The sequence below is a fragment of the Epinephelus lanceolatus genome, chromosome 7, assembly GCF_041903045.1.
Source record: "Epinephelus lanceolatus isolate andai-2023 chromosome 7, ASM4190304v1, whole genome shotgun sequence".
Classification (NCBI taxonomy): domain Eukaryota; kingdom Metazoa; phylum Chordata; class Actinopteri; order Perciformes; family Serranidae; genus Epinephelus; species Epinephelus lanceolatus.
This window is the reverse complement of record NC_135740.1, coordinates 23,048,377-23,069,664: the sequence shown is the minus strand read 5'-3', so window position 1 is coordinate 23,069,664 and position 21,288 is coordinate 23,048,377. Positions and strand designations below refer to the sequence as shown.

Below are 21,288 nucleotides of genomic sequence, written 5' to 3'. Positions count from 1 at the left end.
ACATGCAAGAAAACTGCTAGATGTATATAGCTTTAGCTCTTAATATCTCATTATGAATCAAATCAACAGCAGCTTCATCCAGGATCTACAACCATGATCTTTCCATCACCTTATAACTGAGGTTTTTAATCTGTAAGGCGCATCTCCCCAGGGGGGCACAGGAGAGTTGAAGGGGAGGCGTGGAGGGACGGACGTGAGGCAAAGATACTGTGTGAGGTGAAAGAGAAATAAGTATACCTCAGTTTATGTAGCTTGGCTTGCAGTTTGGCTCGCTTACCAACACCAGCAGTTCGAGCCGCAGCAGTGGCGCCTGTGACACACACACCTCATGGAAGCTCTACTTTAAAACCCTTAGAAATTGATTGCCGCAATTTGCCTCAAAAATGGCACTCACCTCAGAGTCATAACCCAGTCAAATCTGAACATACACACTTTATACATATTTCACATTATACACATACTATTTTCAGTGTGACTCACACCTTCCAAGGATATCATTATCACCAGTCTCACACAGTCAGACCTATCTTGTGCTCTGCCAACGCTGGAGAAAGTTCTGGCTGAATTCATCATAATGCTGCACTGAGGGGGAAAAAACACTCTGGCTTTCTGTATTTCTTTAAATCAATCACTATCATCCTAGGTGCGGCTAAACGTAGGATGCAGCCAAAATAGTGTCAGGAGGGAACTTGGGAAATTTGCACATAGGTAGACAAGCTCTGGCGTCAAAGTCCTGCAAGAGAAAACATTAAAAGACACTTATGCATTTAGGTGTTGGTCTAGCTATGCAAGACACGTAGCAACAGGGATTTTAAAAACAGTAACACAGGAAGCAGAAGGGAGGTGAATTATGTCTGAATAGACAGCTAATGACAGGCTTATACCCACAGTCTACATCCTGTGAGCTAGACTGCGTCATCACTGTTGTCTATCGCAAATAAACCTCCATAAATCTACTTCAAAATCATTTTAAAAAATGCAACATTGTCAGAAATTTAAAAAGATGTGCCTTATCCAAGTGTTTTAGTAGCCTAAATGTAACAAGCAGCAGGACTCAGAACACAAAAATCTGTGTCAAAGTCCTGTGCTTTTTTCACCCACCCAGCCACCTGACCTCCACACTTTGACATGTGCGCAGTATAATGTCACGCTTCCTGGATTGTATCCCAGATCTATCTATTGAATGGTATCTAGGCACCATTTATATTTTCATATACTTGGTTAAGTCAATTCAAAGAGTGGTGCAGGGATGACCTTTTTTTGCAGGCCAACCCAGAAGTCAGCAGCACCCGGTCCCATGGCAAAAAGCCAGTGGGATTTTTACATCAGATTGTAGACTATTGCAGGAAAAAAAAGTTTTGCGGCAAACAAAAACGTTTGATAGCCGTCTTAAATGTTTGTCTCCACAAATCTCCACAAATGAGTGCCACTTTTATGCTACTCTACAGTCACATGACTTCAACATCGCCAATACTATGAGGCTGTAAAAACCTTTTTTTAAGACCTTTTTAAGACATGTAAATTCTTCAAAATTCTACAAAAGTAGAGTATTTACTGATGTATTTTATGGCGTAGAATAAAACTCAATCTCTCAAGCGTGTGTCATCTAACCAAAAAGCCATTCAAAAATAAATTCACTCATCCATTCATTTAACTTTTTATTTTAACTCTGAAAATACATTGAGGTAGAGACCTCATTTACAATGTAGCTGGGTAAAACAATATAAAATAAAAGCACTAAGACACAGAAAAAAACAAAGAGAAACTTACATAAAAGTGGCAACAAGAAGTAAAAAGCAAGACACCACAATTAAAAATGTAAAGATAAATAAATAAAAGCATCAATGATGAATAAAAACTGTTAAAATTGGAACATAACATTGACTTTGAGGCAAGGGAACACTGTGGCATTTCAGTGAGTTGTGGTTTGATTCATTGTGGTGACTTTGTCTTCACCCTACTGTCCGCAACTTCCCTTAAAAATGCAAATGATAGCTGCGTCTCCATGGCATATTCCTCTAGCCTGTCTCACATGTAGCTCTTTGTCCTGTTGATCAGATTGGTCTCTGTAAGTGTGTTAGTAGAAGTGCATCATATACAGAGGAGTGTTTACTATATTGTGCGTATTTTCTGCCAGAAAATTAGAGGAAAACTCTGCATCATATCTTGTGTGCTGGCTTACAGCGCAGCTTTCCTTCTACAGCTGGTTGTTTGTGTGTGTGTGTGTGTGTGTGTGTGTCAGTCTGTGCAAAACTGATGGCTTGTGGGGTTTTTTTTTTGGCTGCCAGTCTGTACTACTCTGAGTTTACAGACATGAAAGACAGCAGAAGCGAGGAAGTGCTGGGTGAGAGGGAAGGAGGGTGGAAGGAAGATGGATAAGAAGGTAATTCCCAGCCATGATTCAGTGTTTGATATTTGACCCACAGCTCTGATCGATTCCTCTTCTTCTCCTGTGTGAATGCAGCCAGTATGTCTGGCTGTCTACTACCACTTCATCCTTGGTAAAAGTTCACTGTCAAACAATCTGTGATGGGTTGGATGTGGAGCCAATAACATCAGTTCTGGCAACTTTAGCACTGTATCCGTCTCTGTGTAACATATCCCCTGGAACAATTAGAAAGTAGCCGTTTGGTTCAATGATGCACCACTTCTCATATCTGAAGGGGAGAGGAGTTTTTCTCACATGTGAAGATCTTAAAAGTGGCAACTTCTTAGCCAAACACTTCCAGCTATTTTCACTGCTGCCAGTTTTTTTTATCACCACTTATTGAAGTGTTTCTTTAACAATTATATTTGCTGCTAAAACACATAAAAATCACTAAATCTAAATCAAGAGACCCTCCGGTTCCTTGATGCTAATGGTGCCAACGTTATCATCCGTTTCTCTCTCTTGTTTCCTCTGTAGCACAAGAAGCTGAGTCATGAGTAGTCATAGGTGGTTGCCATGGTGAAAAGACAGGTTTAGTCTTTGTTTTAAACACCAGTTGCATCAGTTACAATTTTTATATCACTCCTTGGTCATAGTGTGCTTTGCAGTACCACATAAAAAAGAATGGGCCTTCTGAGAATTAATTTCATTATAAGCCATACATTGAACAATAGCCAAATTAATTAAAAACATTGCAAAATTAAAATCTGCTTCATTGAGCATAAGACCAGATGTGTGTACAAAAAGTTAATTAATAATGGAAACATATTTTGTCAAATGAATAATGGTGAAGGTTTTGCATTATCAGCCAGACAAATTGTTAATTTAGCAGCGTGGCTCCCAAACTTTTTTCAAAATGACCCCTTTAAAGTGAAGCAATATCTAATTTATCCCCCTGATAACATTTTGCATAATATGTCTATTAGTTATACCCAGGTCTACCAGAGAAGGATTTTCCTTTTTCAGACCTGAGGAGGTAAAATTATCAGAGCTACAAAGGAAGCAAAGGTTGGAGAAATGCCAGAGAAAAAAACAAGCTGAACTATTTTTTATTTCTTTCCTATCCTGTTATTCATCTTATGACCCTTAAGATTTATCTTAGGGGCCATGAAAATTGAAGTATCAAAACATCTGTTTACAATCTTTCACACAACTTGTGCAGTGTAATACAAGTCACATTTATCCAGTTGTTTGCTCAGTACTTCCCAAACTCATGCATTTTCACTGAAGGCCCAGATACACCAAACCAACATCAAAGATCTAGCTGAAACAAAGGCCGACTGTTGCGTCACCTCACTTGCCCTGTGTCTCGGCCAAAAAGTTGAACCTCAACACAACACAAGCACTACTGCTAACAGCTAAGTAGCACATATGTTCTGCACTTATGGGAGGAAAATAACTCCCGCAGGCAGCAGTAGTCTGTATTCATCATTAAAGAAAGAGAAACCGAATGACCAACAGGACGGATTTACTGGAAGATGCTACTGTAGTTAGTAAGTTAGCACGTTCACACAACCCAGTGCTGAAAAATAAATTGTGTTTTTTACAAACTTGACACATTCATGAGTCACTTGCAGCCCATTCACAATGGACCTGGGACCCACTTTGGGAACAGGACCCACCAATTGGGAACCACTGCCATAGAGGCATGTGAGAATTCAGTGTAACACAGGTGAGTAATTGGCATACAAATAATTATATGGGGGGTGAAGTATTCCTTTAAGTGTGTTGGATCAGGAAGTCTACATTACAATAAACTACATCAAAATAGAGGGAAAATGTGGCTCTAGTTTTCGCCTTAAAAACAACCTTGGCTCCAGCCATGAAATTTTTTTTTTCTTTAAGTCCAACTTTGAAGTGTTGTTCTGTAAAGCGATTCTCAGACACTTGATCAGGGTTTCTACTGACAGCAGCAACATCACTTGTTGAGTCCCACATCAAATCCAGTTCTGCCATAACAGTGTAATCTTTGTAGCTGCCCGTGGACGGGCTTTGATGTTAGTTGTGTCTGACCCTGCTCTGGCGTGGAAAGAGAGAGGGAGAAATGGTTAACAGGCTACTTTATCTCTGTGTTGTGTCCTTCAGTGCGTAAATGTTTTCAGCTCCAGCTTTCTGACTCATTGCCCGACAAAAGGAGTCCCTACATGGGCAGCAGTGTCGGGCCTGTCCGAAACAATTTGGGTCACACTGAGAGAGAGAGATAAGAGGGGTCCATCGAGACTTATTGTGGGGCGTAGTGCAAAGTCTGAGAGACTTGAGAGGAAAAGATGGAGAGAGCAGTGGAGACAAAAGTGGGAAAACTAGAGGAGGGGGGAAAGGGACAGAGGGAGCGGATATCAAAGAGAAAAACAGAAACACTAAATCTTTGGACTCTATAGGGGGATGTGCGAGAGGAGAGATGGGAAATGAAGCACTCAGAGCAATTTAAGTGAGAGAAAGAAATAGAAGAGCCAGGCATATCAAAGTGGTCCTCTAAGTCTAAGAGAAACTGAGTTAGGTACAGCCAGGTGTGATAAGTGGCTTCTATTGAATCGCAGAAAATTGACAGAGATAGAGGAGACAGAGAGATTGGAAATGAATAGGCAATAGAGGGAAATGAGCAAGAAGTCCTCAAAGGCAACAAAAGAATGGCAAAGACAGAGAGTGATTCAAATGGCAGGGAGTGGGAACAGAAAGGAAAACAATAAGTGGGAAAACTTGGTGTGGGGATGAAGAACGACCATATAAATGAAGAGGGGGATAAAGCAAGTGTAGTACGCTAAACTCCACTTCTGCCCGAGGAAGAATTTTAATTAGGAGGCCAAGACGGATAATGTTGTGGCTGTTGGTATTTTGCTCTCTCTTTCTCTGCTCCAGACCGTGGAAATAAAGAGCATTCTGAAATGTTATCCGTCTGGACCTGAAGGGTTATAACACACACACACACACACACACACACACACACACACACACACACACACACACACACACACACACTCACACACACAACCACAGAGCACCTTGGGATTCCAGAGGTAATGTGACAAGAATATCAAGCCAGATAAATGTTATCAGTCCTCTCCTCAGCTCCGGTCTGTTACCTGGGGGTGTCCTCTGTTTTATAGCACCTGCAATAATGACACAATCCCAGACTATTACTATGAAATGTGTATCTTTCTCTGTGTGTGTGTGTGTGTGTGTGTATGTGTGTGTGCGTGCGTGTGTGCGTGCGCGCGCGCGCACATGTGTTTGCATTCATGTCAGGACGCAGGACATGAATTGGCAACAGAATGAGGAGTGTGACTTGACAAAAACAAAAACCTCTCTCATCCTTGCAATCTGCTTAAAAACTCCCACTGGCCTTGTGGCATATTGTGTGTGTGTGTGTGTGTGTTGTATTTGTGTGTGTGACATTCTCGTGTGTGTGATGTGCATGCACCTTCAGACGTCTTAATCCACTGACAGCAAAGTGTGATCTAGGTCTTCACACAGGGACCAATCTGCTCGTGTGTGTGTGTGTGTGTGTGTGTGTGTGTGTGTGTGTGTGTGTGTGTACTTGTACTTGCTACATAATGAGGACTGAAACATGTTTTTATCCAATGAAGTGAGCATAATTTGGAGAGAGAGGATGTGTTGGCTGGTCTTCACTCCTTCAAAGGCCTGTTTAAGGGTTAAACCCTGGTTTTAAAGTTCAGGTTACACTTAGGTTTGAGTTGGGGTAAGGTTTGGGGTTAGGCATTTATTTGTGATGGTTAAGCTTAGGGTAAAAGGCTAGGGAATATTAATGAGAGTCCTCACAAAGATAGAATTACCTGTGAGTGTGAAAGCGAGAAGCCCTTTGTACACAGAAATCACACTATAGGGCCGCTACAAAGTCCCTGTACACATGCCGTATCTTTAACCACCTGGGAAAGCAAGGTCGGGCTCTGGCCGCTACTTTTGTACCTTTTGTGAGCCAGCTTTCAATAGTGCGGCGGCAGCTTGCGTCTGAGGATGTTAAGCAACTTTAACAAGCACTGTATCATGGCCTGTTCACCTGAAATCCTGAGTGAAGAGCTAATCTTCTTCCAGGCGCTCTTTATAAGTGTGTGGGCATATCGTGTGTGGGACTGATGCAAATCTGCTGCTGGGCTCCAGAAGTTGAACTCTATTTATCTCAGGGCGCAGCCATTGCACCCTGAAAAACTGGAAACTTAGGAGCGTGTGCACGCTGCGATGGCATCACTCTGGCATTTTAACGCGCCTGCCTTGCATCCACATTGAAAACAATGAATTTGAGGACAGAAAAAACGCGGCATATGTAGGGACCCTTTTGCATCCTTTGCATTTTATGTACAACCAGATAACAGCCACATCATTTCACTCTAGTCTGTGATTATACACTGCATCCTGGCATCTTGCAATGAAAAGAGGCGTGACAGGCGTGACATATCACATAACAGCATCGCCCTTTAGTGTAACATATATACGTTGGCAGCGCTTTTTAAACAACATCAATGGCATAACATGTCAATCGCAATCATGTACCTTTTCTGTTATATGCTAGCTGATCTCGTCCTCTGCTCAGAGGGTAAGGAGCTCCCAAATCTCATTATTCTCTCAAATTGCAGACATTTCCAGCCACTGTTCTTCGTCTTTGAGTTAGCTGCTAACTGCGAACAAGTTCTTTTTAAATCTCCTGCAGCGGGTTGCCAACATAATACTCAATCAAAAGATCGCACCCCTTCCACCCATGATCACGTCTCTCCAGCTTTATGTTTTACATAGATCTCATTTTGGGACTGTTATTACCTCCATCCCCTTAGGTGCTATATCGTAGGCAACTGAACTTGCTTGAGTTTCTTGAAGACATTTCACTTCTCATCCAAGAGGCTTCTTCAGAACCATTGAAGCCTCTTGGATGAGAGGTGAAATGTCTTCATGAAACTCAAGCAAGTCCAGTTGCATAAATTAAAGCACTTAAGATTACCATGACCTGGATAACTGAGAATCTTCACTATCATACCTCCATTCCCAGCTCAGAGGCGAGACAACTCTGTCCCCCCTTTCCACAATTGCACCTTACACACAGGACAGCGAGGTGGCATAACAGCGTGATAATTCTGCCTTGAAAAGCCAGTGCAGAAGTGGCTTGAAAGAGAGCGAGAGACAGAGGGAAATTTTAGATGAGGTTATCTTTATCTCTGATGTGTCTGTTCAGTGTATTTGCATGTAACAACAGGGTTTTTCCTTCTTTTGTGATTTCTAACACCATATCCAAGAATTAGAAGTTATTCCCAAGATAAAATTGTTGTGATTTGTATTTAAGAGTGTCTCTTTGAACACTCCAACCCTTTGCATGTTTCACAGCAAACTGCCTCAATTCTGAAAAAAGAGTGCTGTGGGAATGTTAACGACCTCCCTCTGCATTTTCTATCAGCCACGACAAAGCTGGAGAGTTTTTGGATTGGGAGGCTCGGCACGAGGTGGAGAATCACTCTCGTCTTTCAGGCACATTTATCAAACTCTCAGAATGAAACAGAATGGGGGGAAAATATTCACAGGAGAGAAAGAGAAAGAAAGACGAAGATTGACAGACAGAGAGACACAGGCAGACAGGCAGAGGCAGAGGTCTGCTTGGATTGCAGGCAGACCCTGTCAGTCCCAGAGGGCTGAAGGGACGAGGGGTTTGTTAGGCAGCGACAGAGGCTGGTTTATACTTTTAATTAGGAGTATCATATTGTTCAGTTCGTGCTCTCTTTGGGTAGTAACTCGGAGAGTAGCATCAACATGCATGCCGGTATGGGATCAGTTTTCTTTTAAGTTGCACAGCCAAGACAGTGTGATCGTGCATAAAAACACAAACAGACTTATCTCCACCGTGGATAAAATGCAATGATAAAGTGGCTTCTTGCTGCAAGATGACATTTGGGATTTTAAACAGACCTTTGTCCACTGGTTGTGTGTGTTTGACTGTGAGTGTGTAGTTTCCCACATGGATAAAAATCCATTATCGAAACAAGAACACTAACTGGTAAACAGATAGAGATGACAGCAGACAAGTAAACACCAATGTGTGTACTGTATTTGTGTGTGTGTGTGTGTGTGTGTTTATGTCAGATTGGGTTCCTATGGTAACTGTCAAGAGATAGCAGCAGTTCCGTATGTGTTATCACTCTTCTGTGTTTACTCAAAGAGAAGACTTGGATGAGGAAAAAGGGAAAGAAAAAACACAGAGAGGGAAAGTACACAGCAGAAATGAAATGAAAATTTGATAAGGAGCAAGAAAAGAATTGTTTTTTTCTTCCTTCTGATGACAGCAGTAGATTGACGGCTTCCCCTCTCCTCATTATTTTGTGTTTTTGTGTATGTGTGTGTGTGTGTGTGTGTGTGTGTGTGTGTAGCCTGCACTGACACAGAGCTCCACAGCCTGGCTGCAAGACTAAAGGACTGGTTCGGAGTTCTCCACCTCGACGCCAACAGAGACCTCAAATCCTCTGACAGCTTTGACTCCGCCACTGGACGTGAGTACATCCCCCCACAATATGTCCCTGTGTGTGTGTGTGTGTGCTTGTGTGGGTGTGTGTGTGCAGCCCTTTGCACAACAGCCACGCTTATTCAGTCCTCATGAGGCCTGGCAGCGATGCTGACAGCAACCCTGCTCTGTTCTCTGTAATGTCAACATGTCTGAACACATGTCAGCTCTGCCACCGCACACACCCACACACACTCAGATCTCAGTGTGATACTTGAAAAAGATAAAAATGTAAGTGACCTGGACATGTTCTGCAGTTTCAAAAATGTTCAACTTCAACAATTCCATTATCTTTTTTTCCCCTCTCTGTCTCTTTTCTCCTCCAGACTTTGACACCAGCATCTTGCCCATCTGTAAGGACTCACTGGGCTGGATGTTCAACAAGCTTGATATGAACTTTGACCTCCTGCTGGACCAATCAGAGCTGAGTGCCATCTACCTGGACAAGTACGAGCTGTGCATGAAGCCCCTCTTTAACTCGTGTGACTCCTTCAAGGACGGCAAGCTGTCTAACAACGAGTGGTGTTACTGCTTCCAGAAACCTGATGGTGAGGAGGGGGAGAGGGGGGGAATAATAAATGTTTAAATAAGAAGGACAAACGCAGGGAGGAAATGAAGAGTTTCATTCATTTGTTCAAACCTTTATTTAAGATTTGGGAAATCAATTGAGGGAGACCCTTATTTTCAGTGATGCTGAGCATGAACAAAGACATTACAACAATCATTAAGCAAATAATGCATATCAATTAAAACAGATATGAAATCATACAAAACAACAAACAACAGGAATAAATGATCATTAAAAGTAGAAATACAGGGTGATAAACATGCTAAGGTGTAGATGTATAGGTAAAAGCATTTACACCCAATTAAAACAAGGTCAGAAATAAGGCACTTAAACAGCCATAAGGGCGGCAGAGTGTCAAAGTTTAAGGTCTTTTGCAGAGAACGACATTCTTCCTTGTTCAGGGAGTGTGAAGCAACAACCTATTCTCTGAATGAGTACCAAGGTTATGTGAGGTCAGAGTTCAAAGGGATGAAATATAGAGTGGAAGCATCTGCATCAAAGCTTTATGAATGAACAGATACCAATGCTGCTCTCACCTCACAGCCAAATGTGGCCAGCCAACCTTTCGGTAAAGGTGGCAGTGATGTGAGTTTATAATTACAAGTGGTACCAAATGTGGTGACTTACTTGTACTACCTAACTTAACTGACACACTACAGGACAATCTGGCCGGAGGACAAGCAGCACAACGTTCAGAATTCTGCATTCATGTGGAGTCAGGCAGACGTTAGACGTTAGACGGACAACACCTTCAGGATGGCACAGAAAAAAGTAACAGTCCGACGGAATTGTAATGACAGTAAAACGAAATGTGTATGATGATATTTTGCGATGGTGATGACGTATTGTTTACAAAAAAGGAATAACACACATTTCAATCAAGAGAATATTTATTAACATGTGCACATCAGAATGAAAAATGTGAGAAGTCTTTAGCGATTAGACCCCTTCAAGATGGTATGCTTTAAGGAGGATGATGAATCCAGGGTCAAATAGGGAACCCCCTGGGGTCTAGACACTGGCGGTGGTCGAGGTGGTGAAGATGAGATAAGAAGAAGATGGAGAGGTGCTGATGATCTGGGTGAGCAGAGGAATGAGTCTTTGTTGAGCTTGTCCTGGACTCTGGATTCGACGGCTGGAGGTGAACGGGGTGGAGGAGGGCATGACAAGCAGCCGCAGGAGAGAGCAGATTTCAAATTTTGCAATAGCATCCTGACTGGCTGATAGAGGTCGTGGCAAAGTTTGATTGGATAACTAGAAGAGGCCCATAGACAGCTGATTAAAGGAAGCAGTGGGAGTGGGATTGAGAGAATTGTTAAGGGATGAGCACAAAGAAAGTCTTCCCAATTCAACTTACGTTGAGCTTCATTGGAGAAAATTGTTTTGTGTTTATTATTTTATGTCCTTTTTCTAGTAATGTCCAGTAATTGTCCAGATCACATATGTTTTTGCTCTGTGTGAGGGAGCTATGTAACTTTCGGCGTTAAATTGTGGAAGTTGCCATAAAGTTAAAATATTTTAACTTTGAACAGCAGTGCCATCTACCATTACTGTTTCCAGTACTCTCTGACAGCTTCCCATAAGTTTACCATCCTGCTCCCTTCACTACAATGATGTCTGATTTGCCCTCTACTGTCTCCCTGATTACATGCAAACACATTTGAAAGGTCATCAAACCCACTTTACCAAACTTATTCAGAGCAAAAATTGAAGGTTAACATGAAAACTATGGTAGAACCGTCTGATATGTTTTGCAGACGACTCATTAACACTGAACTAGCGTACGCCCCAACACCCCATTTTCTCTTTAATAAATAATAATTATAGACATTTTTGGAGCATGTATTTTCAGCTTCACCTTTTATTAATTAAGGTACATAACATGATAAAATCATTTGACCACTCATGTTCCCTCCTCTCTTGTATAGCGATACCCCACCGTGTCCCCAGATATCATCCTGCTGTATGCATTCCAACCATTCCACCTTTATTTAAAATGTTTATCACCTTGCATATATATTTGTGCAATCCAAAGTGCTTCACAGATAACTGAAGAGCTGATAATAGAATAATAAGATGTAAACAGTGAAACGATTCACTAATGCACACAAAGCAGATGAAAATTTAATAATAATGTAACAATAAAACCAACAAAATAGATGAATATTATGATTACTGGCACCAGTAAAATGTGCATTTTGTACTGAGACTGTGGTCCTTGCAGATGACAGATTGAGGAGGATACAGAATAAAGTCAGGGAGACTGAAAATCAGTAGTCATTGTGAGGACAGAGGCAATTTAGAAAGATGCATGAAGGAATGAAAGGGTGACCAATATAAGAAATCAATAAGACGTTAGAGTAGAGTAGATTGTTACACAGAGAAAGAGCCCTTTCAGTTAAATTATGCTGGTGAAAAAAAACAAGCTCTATTAATGAAACTATCTGTATGTGTTCTCTGGTTGTAGGACTGCCCTGCCAAGCTGAGAAGAGCAGGATCCAGAGTCAGAGTCGAAGGAAGAGCCTCATAGGTCAGTGTGGATGATTGACGGCTGTCAGACACTGACTCCTGTCTCAGAAACCATCATGGCCACCGTCAATGCTAACACACACACTGGAATGAAAAATGCTATCTCTCTGAATAGTTTCAAGTATGGAAAATAAATCAGAAGCATTAAACACACGGAGTGTATACACACCCTGTGAAGCACATCCTGACATTTCACACATTACACATGTCATCTGTCCCCTGTGGGCACATCATTCAGTGTTTCAGCTCACGACAAAACAGCTTGAAAAATGAGCTTGGGCTGGGTCAAATGAAGGTAACAGATCTAGGTGTGTGTGTGTGTGTGTGTGTGTGTGTGTGTTACTGAAAGTGACTGCTTCCCGTTAAGCAGGATGTATGCTTGTTGTCCTGCAACCTTCACAGCAGTAATTGATTGTTGATCTCCCTCTGTGAATACACAAGAACTTTGGTCACAACTGCAGGACATGCAACCTCTGCTGAGGAGGGATCAGATTCTATCTACCCTCTATTTCTGTCAGTTTGATGTTCTCCACCCTCTCCCCCCCTTTTCATATCGCTATTTACCTTCATTCTCTAACCTTTTCCCCTCTGTCCTTCCTTTCTTTCTCTTCCGTCTTTAGGCTCTTATATTCCCCGCTGTACTGAGGAAGGCTACTTCAAACCAACCCAGTGCCACGGCAGCACCGGCCAGTGTTGGTGTGTGGACAAATATGGCAACGAGATCGCTGGCTCCAGAAAACAAGGCAACCCCAACTGCGGTAAGACCACAGCACACACACATGGGGCACACCAACACTTGCACACACCTACTTGGGATGTTCCTGGCGACTCGTTTGCGTGACATTTAAACAGAAGTTGAAACTTAGGGGTTCCTGGTGGCTTAGTGCTTGGAGCAGGCATCCTATATTCGAAGGCAGTGTCCTTGCTGCAGCGGCTGTGTGGTTCAATTCCAGCCTGTGGCCCTTTGCTGCATGTCATCCCCTATCTCTCTCCCCCTTTCTCTTTGAGACTGTCCTATCTAATAAGGGTAAAAAAGAAGTCTAAACTTAGACCAGCCAACAAGTCTAAAAGTAAGAAAACACTCAGAAAATCTCTAAAACTGAGCACAATTTATATGGCCAAAAGGTTAAACGTCATCCAAAAAACATTGCCTATATTAAAGGAGCCATTTGAAATCGTCATCACATTTTTCAATAACCAAATTTAAATGCTACTGAAATGTGCGGCACTTTACACTGTCTAATATGAACACTGCAAATTATCCTACAAAACTCACTAAATAAAAGTTAAACAATAACATCAACTTACTGAATATTTAACATCTCGACTCATCTCCATTCAAAAATACACACACACTCACACGGTAGCTCTCTAATGCATGAGTGTGCACGTAAATTCACACACACACACACACACACACACACACATATGTCCAGGCTTCTCCCATGCACCCAAAAGCACCTCTGACGTTCAGTCTAGTGAGACGACACCCAGTCGGCAAAAGTAGGTATGAAGGCTCAGACATACTTTCTGCATTGAACATCAGCAGATACCTGCAGACTTGTACCAGTCGCATGCACAAATCTTTATAAATTGAGTCTGAGAGCGTACGTATGGCTGTGTGTGTGCATTTGTGTGTGTGTGAAAGAGAGAATTAGGGAGAGCCGTTTATAATCAGAGCCAGCGGTCAGTCTTGCATGCTAATTCAAACTCCTCCCGTTGTGATTAAGATACCCAGAAGACAAGTTTAAGCAGTTGGTAAGTCTGGTACCAACTAGCAAGTGTAGCATCATTTAAGCACATCCCTAGTTCACTCTTTGCTAAACAAGGGTGTGGGTTGTGATGCGTGTGCCCTTATTGGCTCCCATTTGTCAAGCTGCTTTCAGAGTTACTGCTTTGATGCAGGTGGACTGCTGTGTGTCTGTCTTTTATCTCCCTTTGTAATATGAGAGCTTCTCTTTAAAACATAACGTACCGCTGAAACACGAGCAGCACCACGATTCCAACTTTGTTCTATTTCTTTGCTCAGTATCTCTCCCTGTCTCTCTTTATCTTTACCGGTATCTACGCATCAGTGATCATTTAGGAAATAGATAACATTAGGCATGCCTCTGGAGCCAGTCTGGCTGGTTTACTATCAGTCAAATGTCTGATTCTATCTGCCTCTGATATTCTGCTCGTGTAGCTTTGATAAAACACCAGCGTCTTGCAAGTCAAGTAGGAGAATCCGTCACACTTGTCAGCAGAGAGCAGTGTCAAAAGATTTGTTATAATGCATGAATTTGTAGCAGCAGCTGTGTTGCACCTTTTAGAGGGGAATAAACGCTTAAACTGCCGGCAGATGTTGGCACCCAAGAAGACACATTTAGACAAAGAATATGTATAATTAAGTGCTTTGATATATCAGAGTCATACCTAACAAGCCAATGGTGGAAATTCAAAGGGAATGGTCAAAAAGCCAATAGAAGCACTTTGCTGCAAATCAATGGCCGAGGATTTCATTGTGGGGGGAAAAAAAGAATAATAATTAGCAAGAAAGAATCCAGGCAGATATACTGATTACCAATCAAACAGCCAGCTCACAGTCACAGATTACAGCTCACTCGAATGCCAGTCTAGTCCAAAGCCAGTAATTGCAGCTTCCAATATTGATGAGGTGTCTCTGTTGCCACACACACACACACACACACACACACACACACACACACATACAGCAGCAGCAGTCCTTTGTCTCCGGTCTAACAAGCTCATCTAACTCTGGCTGAGTGGCCTCAGGCTGGAGCAGACTGGAGTTCTCCCATTCGGCCTTGCATAGAACAAACAGGTAGCAATGCAGCACCTCTCCGCTCGATAGCCTAAACACAAGGACAGCAAACTGATTTTAACACTGTGAGTGCCACTCAGCCAGAGTGCACTTGTACCCAGGTGTAAATAGGCTGTTTTGAACTGAACTCAGAAGGATTTTAAGGTCCCAATTTTACGAAATGCTGGAGGCAGCGGCTGAGATAATGACACTGGAGCTTCACAGGATGCAGCAGTAGTGCCAAAAAACATTTGTTTAACAACAAGCTGTTTGCAGGTGTAACTGAGCTTAGCCAGACGCTACTGAGGCTGGCTAGGTAAGCAACCCTTTGACTGTGCGTTGTGTTGTGTTGAGTGAAGGAATGATGGATGGGAGGCTTGTGTCTATTCCTTCCTCTCTTGTTCTGTGTTGCCATTATGTAAACGGGTCAGTCATAGGAAAGTAGGTGGATCACTTGACTCTGACGGAGAGTCTACAGCCATGCTGGCAGCTCTGTTAGGCTGCACTGACGCACAATAGCACGAGGAGCTAAAAACACATCTCAGATTAGCGTGTTAGCATGCTATCCTTTGCTAATTAGTACTAAACACAAAGTACAGCTGAGGTGGATGGGAATATCGTCAGTTATCTAAACAATTCTTTTATCATTTTGTCCCAATTAAAGGTAAAGACATATTTCACTGCTGGAAAGATGATCCTTTCATAAAACTGCACTGTCTATGCAGTAAACAATTTTTTTAAAATTCATGACCAGAGAAAACAGAAAAAAGTCTGTGTCATTCACTTTCACCCAAGAGGTAGAAAAAATACAGCTGCTAGAATGCACTCCGCCTCATCCGACCAATAAACGCTCCTGCTTGTGGATGATGTAACGCAAGTTTCCTGTTACTCTGTTAAGGATGTTTATGAACAGCTTTTTCCCCAGAGCTGTGGATGCACTTCAGAGACTCTAGACCCTATGTGCTTCTGACATGTCTGCTTGTGTTTGTGCACCTCCCTACAGATGAGGACCAGGAGACATCGGGGGATTTTGGCAGCGGCGGTGCAGTCATTCTGCTCGACGACCAGGAGGAGGAGCCATCACAGAGCGGCCGAAGCCGGCAGAAGAAGAGAAGGGGCCGGATTCACCCCAGAGGAGCCATCGAGGACGACGAGGACGAGGAAGACGACAAGGATGATGAGATCGGCTACGTTTGGTAGCTCCGCTCCATTTTATTCTGCCATCAGCCGACAAGGAAACTCCGTTAACTCAACACAGATCTGAAGCCATTCCAATGTCTCCTCCTCCAGTTACTTTGGCAGCAGTCCATCTTTTGGCTCCTGAACTTGCTCCTGTGATCCCAGTCCCTTATCCACATCTCTCTCTTCAGTGAACCTCATCCGACCTGTTCCTTTTCAAGTGTTTCACTCTTTCCTCAGACGGAAAAACTATTAGATTTCAACAACAGCTGTCAAGACCCTGTCAGAATTCTGCTCAAGCTGTCCACTTTCTGCCTCTACCTTACCCCAAACCTGCAATCTTTAACCTCCTCTAACATGAACTCACTTCTCTATTACTCCCTCTGTCTCCTTCTTCCTCTTATTCTGTCCCGCTCTCCTATCTCTGTATGTCCATGTCAGAGCCTCTGGTCAGTCTGTGAGCCCAGATACATTAGCTGATGTGCTGGATGTAAATATGTTTCCTCCAGGAAGGCCAGATTGTGGATTAAACCCTCCCTGTACTTCCATCAGCAGTTTCATTCTCATGTTCTGTGTTCCACCGTCGGGCTCCTTCCAGTGTTCAAAGATGTTCCCACAACATGTTCCCAGGCTCTGAGATGCTCCCTATCTCTCTGTTATTTCATGGAGGATTGTAAATTATTTAACCGTTGATCTTGAATGTCCCAGAAAGCCCAGGAAGCAATGAGATTAATGATGTATTGTCGTTGTTGTTGCATGTTTCTCATCGTGTTTCTGTAAAAGAGAGATTTACCTGGCCAGGTCTAGCTCTATGCATCTCAAACAGAAAGTGATGCCTATTTGGCTGCTACAATACTTTGTTGCTATGTTGATGCTGTCTAGTGTCTTTTTGGTTCTTCTCCCAATCTCAGGAGGTAGGAAATTGCATTGCAGAGCGATAGCAGTGTAGAAAAGCGAACTGCAAGGCCTACAGTCCAAATCTGCGGCGTTTCAGCCAGCTATTCTTTTATTAATTGGTCAGTAGGGCTTCTGAGGCTGTTTGACTGTGCATAGACACTAGAGGAAGAAGCTGCTCCTGAGCTGGGAGGACACATGAAGTCGGGCGAGCAGAGAAGAGGCTCTGTTCTGCCTCCCAACACTGGATATGTTCGTGATTTAAAAATTGAAATCCTCACCATGTCAACTAAGTGAACTTTTATTTGTAACTTTGAAAATTTAAGTAAAGTGGCACTTTGGGTGTCTTTTGAACCTTACAGGTCTGTGTCCATGTGTCTGTTGTTCTCCTGATGTACCATTTTCAGCGTGAGCCTCACATTTCATCTTATTTCACCAAATCATGATGAAATAAAAACACATCTCTTTCCTCGCTGTGAAACCACAAACACGTTTATATGAGTTCCTCATGCCTTTTTGGTTTTTATTTTCTCTGAAGCTCAGGTTTCTCTGCAGTAGAACAATCAAAGCCCTCCATCAATCCTGACCTTTTCCAACCTTGAGAAAGCAGCCTCTCCCGTTAGAAGCAGACATAAATGGTAGCAGCAGAAAATACTCTTATCACTTGCCTTTGAGAGAGCAGAATCACAAAGCCAGCAGTGCCCAAAAGAACATAAAAGCTTAATTAGTGTTTTTGTAATATCACTGGTTAATGGGACAGCTGACCCCACTGGCTTGAAACAGCCCGCTCAGCACTTTGAAAACACATTGTACCAACAATCAGAGGCTAAAAGGACAACTGAATCTTCTGGCTTGAAACAGCCTATTCAGCACTTCACAACACACTCTGTCAGATACAGTAGACAATGGGCTTAACTATGTGCATCAAATTATGCCAGAAGCTGTGGAGGTTGTGTAATCACCCAATTCTGGGACCGGGGCTAGTGCAGCATCTTCCTCTGTCATCAGGCTACGTGGCAAAAGCTGCAAAAGGAAATGTCTCATTCGTCCATCTTTCATCACGTACAGTGTCTGCTGCTTATTTCCTGCATTGTGTCCACCTTATTCCTTACCTTTCATGAATTATAGGCCCTACCTCCAGTAATTCCCTTCACTGAAGCTGCATTTGCGAGGGTTAGATTCAGATTCATTTTTTAATGTCCTCTATAGAGGAAATTGGCTTTCACAGTCTAAATACAAACACTTAAAGCAGCAACACAACACGTCTGCTTCAGTTTACCCAGGCTATTTAAAGCAGTGATGGCTGAGGGCACAAAAGGTTTTTTTTGCAGAGTAGTCGTCTGTGTCTCTGGCCACAGGGGAGGAGGGTGAGACACTGGCTTAGGGGGGTGGCAGGGCTTTTGTGCCATGGTCAGTGTTCTATGAATGGTGTGAGTGAGGACTGACAGGTTGGAGATGGTGAGGCCAATTATTTTAGGTGATATGTTGGTGATTTTTAGGAGCTTGTTTCTATTGGTATAGGTGAGCAATGCGAAATAGTGGCTGGTGCAGTACAGGACAATGGGTTCATTTGGAAGAAGGTAGGGTTTGACTGTTAACAGTATGTTACAGGTTTCCCTTTTTCTTTTGTGGGAAAAAATGTGTGGGGACACCAGTCTATCACACCATAGAGGAAAAGTTTAACAGTTTTGGAAATAGGCTCATCTTTCCTATCCAGAGTTAGATGAGAAGATTGTCACTTATGTTTGCTTACTAGATATGAATCCACCACCAGCAACTGGCTAACTTAGCTTAGCACAAAAACACAATATTGGGAAAAAGCTGGCTCTGTCCAAAGGTAGCAAAATCAACCTGAACCTCTACACCTCACTCATGTGGTACTTTAGTCAAACAGACTAAAATACATCAATATAATATACAAAAGGGATTCAGAATCTTATTCCTTGTACTGGTTTATTGTTAACATTCATAACAGTTCTTAAACTAAATTATATGCCTCTTTTTGTATAAATATAAGTATTATAAAATATAAATCTTACAAATTAACAAATTATAATTCCTTCATTTTGATAGGCTAGCTGTTTTCCACTGCTTCCAGTCTTTGTGCTGAGCTAAGTTGGCCTGTAGCTTAATATTTCCACAGATGTATAATAATAATAACTAGATACCAGATGCCAAGATAGCACCTGTTCGGTTCAGTGGAATTTTTCACATTGTGCATATGCCAAAAAAAAACCTCATAGCTTCTGGGTTTACCTCCAGGAAATTGCGTGTATCATCTACAGGAAAGTTTTGCAAATATAAAACCTTGTGGAAAAACTCCCGCATGCTGGCTAACTTGCAAAAATAATGCTGTTTATGCTGCAACATTTTGGTGACGCATGAAAGCATCAGCAGCATTAAAATCTTTTTTTCTTTTTTGGAAGTTAGACAATGTGTGAGAGTTTTTCTACAATTTGTGTTCTGCTCATCCCTCTCCTACACACCTGTTTGGAAATAGATGTGCGAAGTATTCCTTTTTACAAACATAAAACCGAATGGATCAAAAATTTATACTTAAAAGAGTCATAATTGACCTTGTTTTCAGATCATGGTGTCCTGTCAACAGTTTTTCAGACATATCTTGGATTTGTTTTGCTGCAATACCGAGAGTGGCCACTGGGAAAATCTGGAAGGCCTAGCAGCTTTTCTGAGGGTCTGAATATTAGTATACTACTACTAACTCCCATAGATGCCAGTTAATTTAGAGGAATAACCAGAAGTTGCATCCATAGCCTAATTAACAAAAGGTATCACAGTGCGAGGAGTGAGAAGGGTATATTCAGATAATCAAAATCCCACAGTGCTCACATTTTTTAATGACTGTCTACTTTTCCTCCTAACTTGTAACTTTAGCCACCACAACACACATCAGTCACACACCAGTACTCACTCACACCCTTGGTGTCCACACGCACACACGCACACACACACACACTCATTATTGTTTCTATTTTTTTCTGCTCTCCCACTCACTCTCCTGGAGTGAGTTCCATCTTCATCTCAGTAAGGGAGATGCGTGGTTGTGTTTTATCCTCAGGGCACTTAGTTCCTCTGTTTCATTTCTCTATTGGCTGCTTTTTTATTATCCACAGATGGCTTCCCTGTCAGGTGGATCCTCCCATCAGCCCGGGGTCTCCATGGAGACCGGTGATTGGCTGCAAGTGGGGGGGTTTACGCAATTGGTGGTCCTTTTTGGAACAAAGTGGAGCAGCTCGATGAAGTTTGATGAAGTGCCATTTATTTTGAGATGACATTACTTGGTCTTAGTTTATAGTGTGCTATTAGAAGGCATTTTTTATCATTGTATCTAACCTTTTATCAACTTTGAGTATGCGCACGTAGCGACATGCAGAACAGTGTGAACTGTAAATTAAAACACATTGCACAACTGTTCTCCAGTACACCATGCTCTATCTTTCCGTCATCAGGGCGATTTAGGCCTCTTTACCTTTTGGCAGCTTGGTCAGTGGCCTGACAGCGTCAGACACCAACGCACAGAGGTAGCTTTTAGCAGTGGTATGAGACGCCCCAGGCAGCAACATTTGTTGATGCTTGGGGCAACAACTGTAGTATAAAGAGCAAGAAAATCTGCATAGGTCAGGTGGTAGTGGAGGTGGATGGATCAAACTAATTCTGGACTTCCACCTGGGGGATCACTGTTAAGCTCCCATGCAAAACCAAATGTTAATCAAGCTATTTTAATGATGTAGTGTACTAGTAGCTATGTGTGGCATGCTATGCTGGTGGTGTGTGGGGTAATGTTATATTACCTTAGTAACAAACATAATTATTTTTGGCCAAACCGTGTTTGTTTTGTTTTTTCTAAACCTAACCACGTACTTTTGTTGCGTAAACCTACGGAAGTACACCTCAAAACTGAGTTTTTGACCTACGTTATAAGTTTTGAAAACGCCTGTATGCATTTATGAGCAGAAACTGTACATTTCCTGTGGATTTATTTTAAAAAGAAACAATGCATTTAACAGCATAAATTGACACACCGTCCCTGAACTTCCAAACTGACACAGAAGGGATATCTAGCTTGTCATATCTTGACATGATGGGCCACTGACCAAGCATCAGTATTGGACAAGTCTGGAGTGAGTGTGTTGACGGGAGCAAGCGGACACAATATTAGACCATATCATTACCTTTTAAGCTGACAGCAGATGGAACAACTTTTTACGTTCTCTTGAGTTGTGCTTCTGGCCACCCAACAAATGTGTGTCTGAAGGAAATACCTGGTTCTTAAACTGCTTAATGCTCCACTACGCTAGTCGCAAACTGTGTCTGCCTGAAAGTTGGTGTTGGATAGTTTCAATACAGCTGTTTTTTGGTTGTGATTTTTTTAT

At 42.3% G+C, this 21,288-nt stretch overlaps 1 protein-coding gene across 2 annotated transcripts in view; it reads left to right on the top strand.

Moving 5' to 3' along the window:
- spock1 (SPARC (osteonectin), cwcv and kazal like domains proteoglycan 1) overlaps nucleotides 1-17,253 on the top strand; it is a 156,488-nt gene extending 139,235 nt beyond the window's left edge. For both annotated transcript variants that reach the window (XM_033633715.2, XM_078169329.1), the window contains exons 8-12: nucleotides 8,791-8,910; nucleotides 9,248-9,469; nucleotides 11,957-12,019; nucleotides 12,639-12,776; nucleotides 15,825-17,253. In XM_033633715.2, the coding sequence (XP_033489606.1) occupies nucleotides 8,791-8,910; nucleotides 9,248-9,469; nucleotides 11,957-12,019; nucleotides 12,639-12,776; nucleotides 15,825-16,021 (740 nt within the window). In that variant the 3' untranslated portion in view covers nucleotides 16,022-17,253. The remainder of the gene's footprint in view (nucleotides 1-8,790; nucleotides 8,911-9,247; nucleotides 9,470-11,956; nucleotides 12,020-12,638; nucleotides 12,777-15,824) is intronic.
- Nucleotides 17,254-21,288: the final 4,035 nt, after the last annotated feature.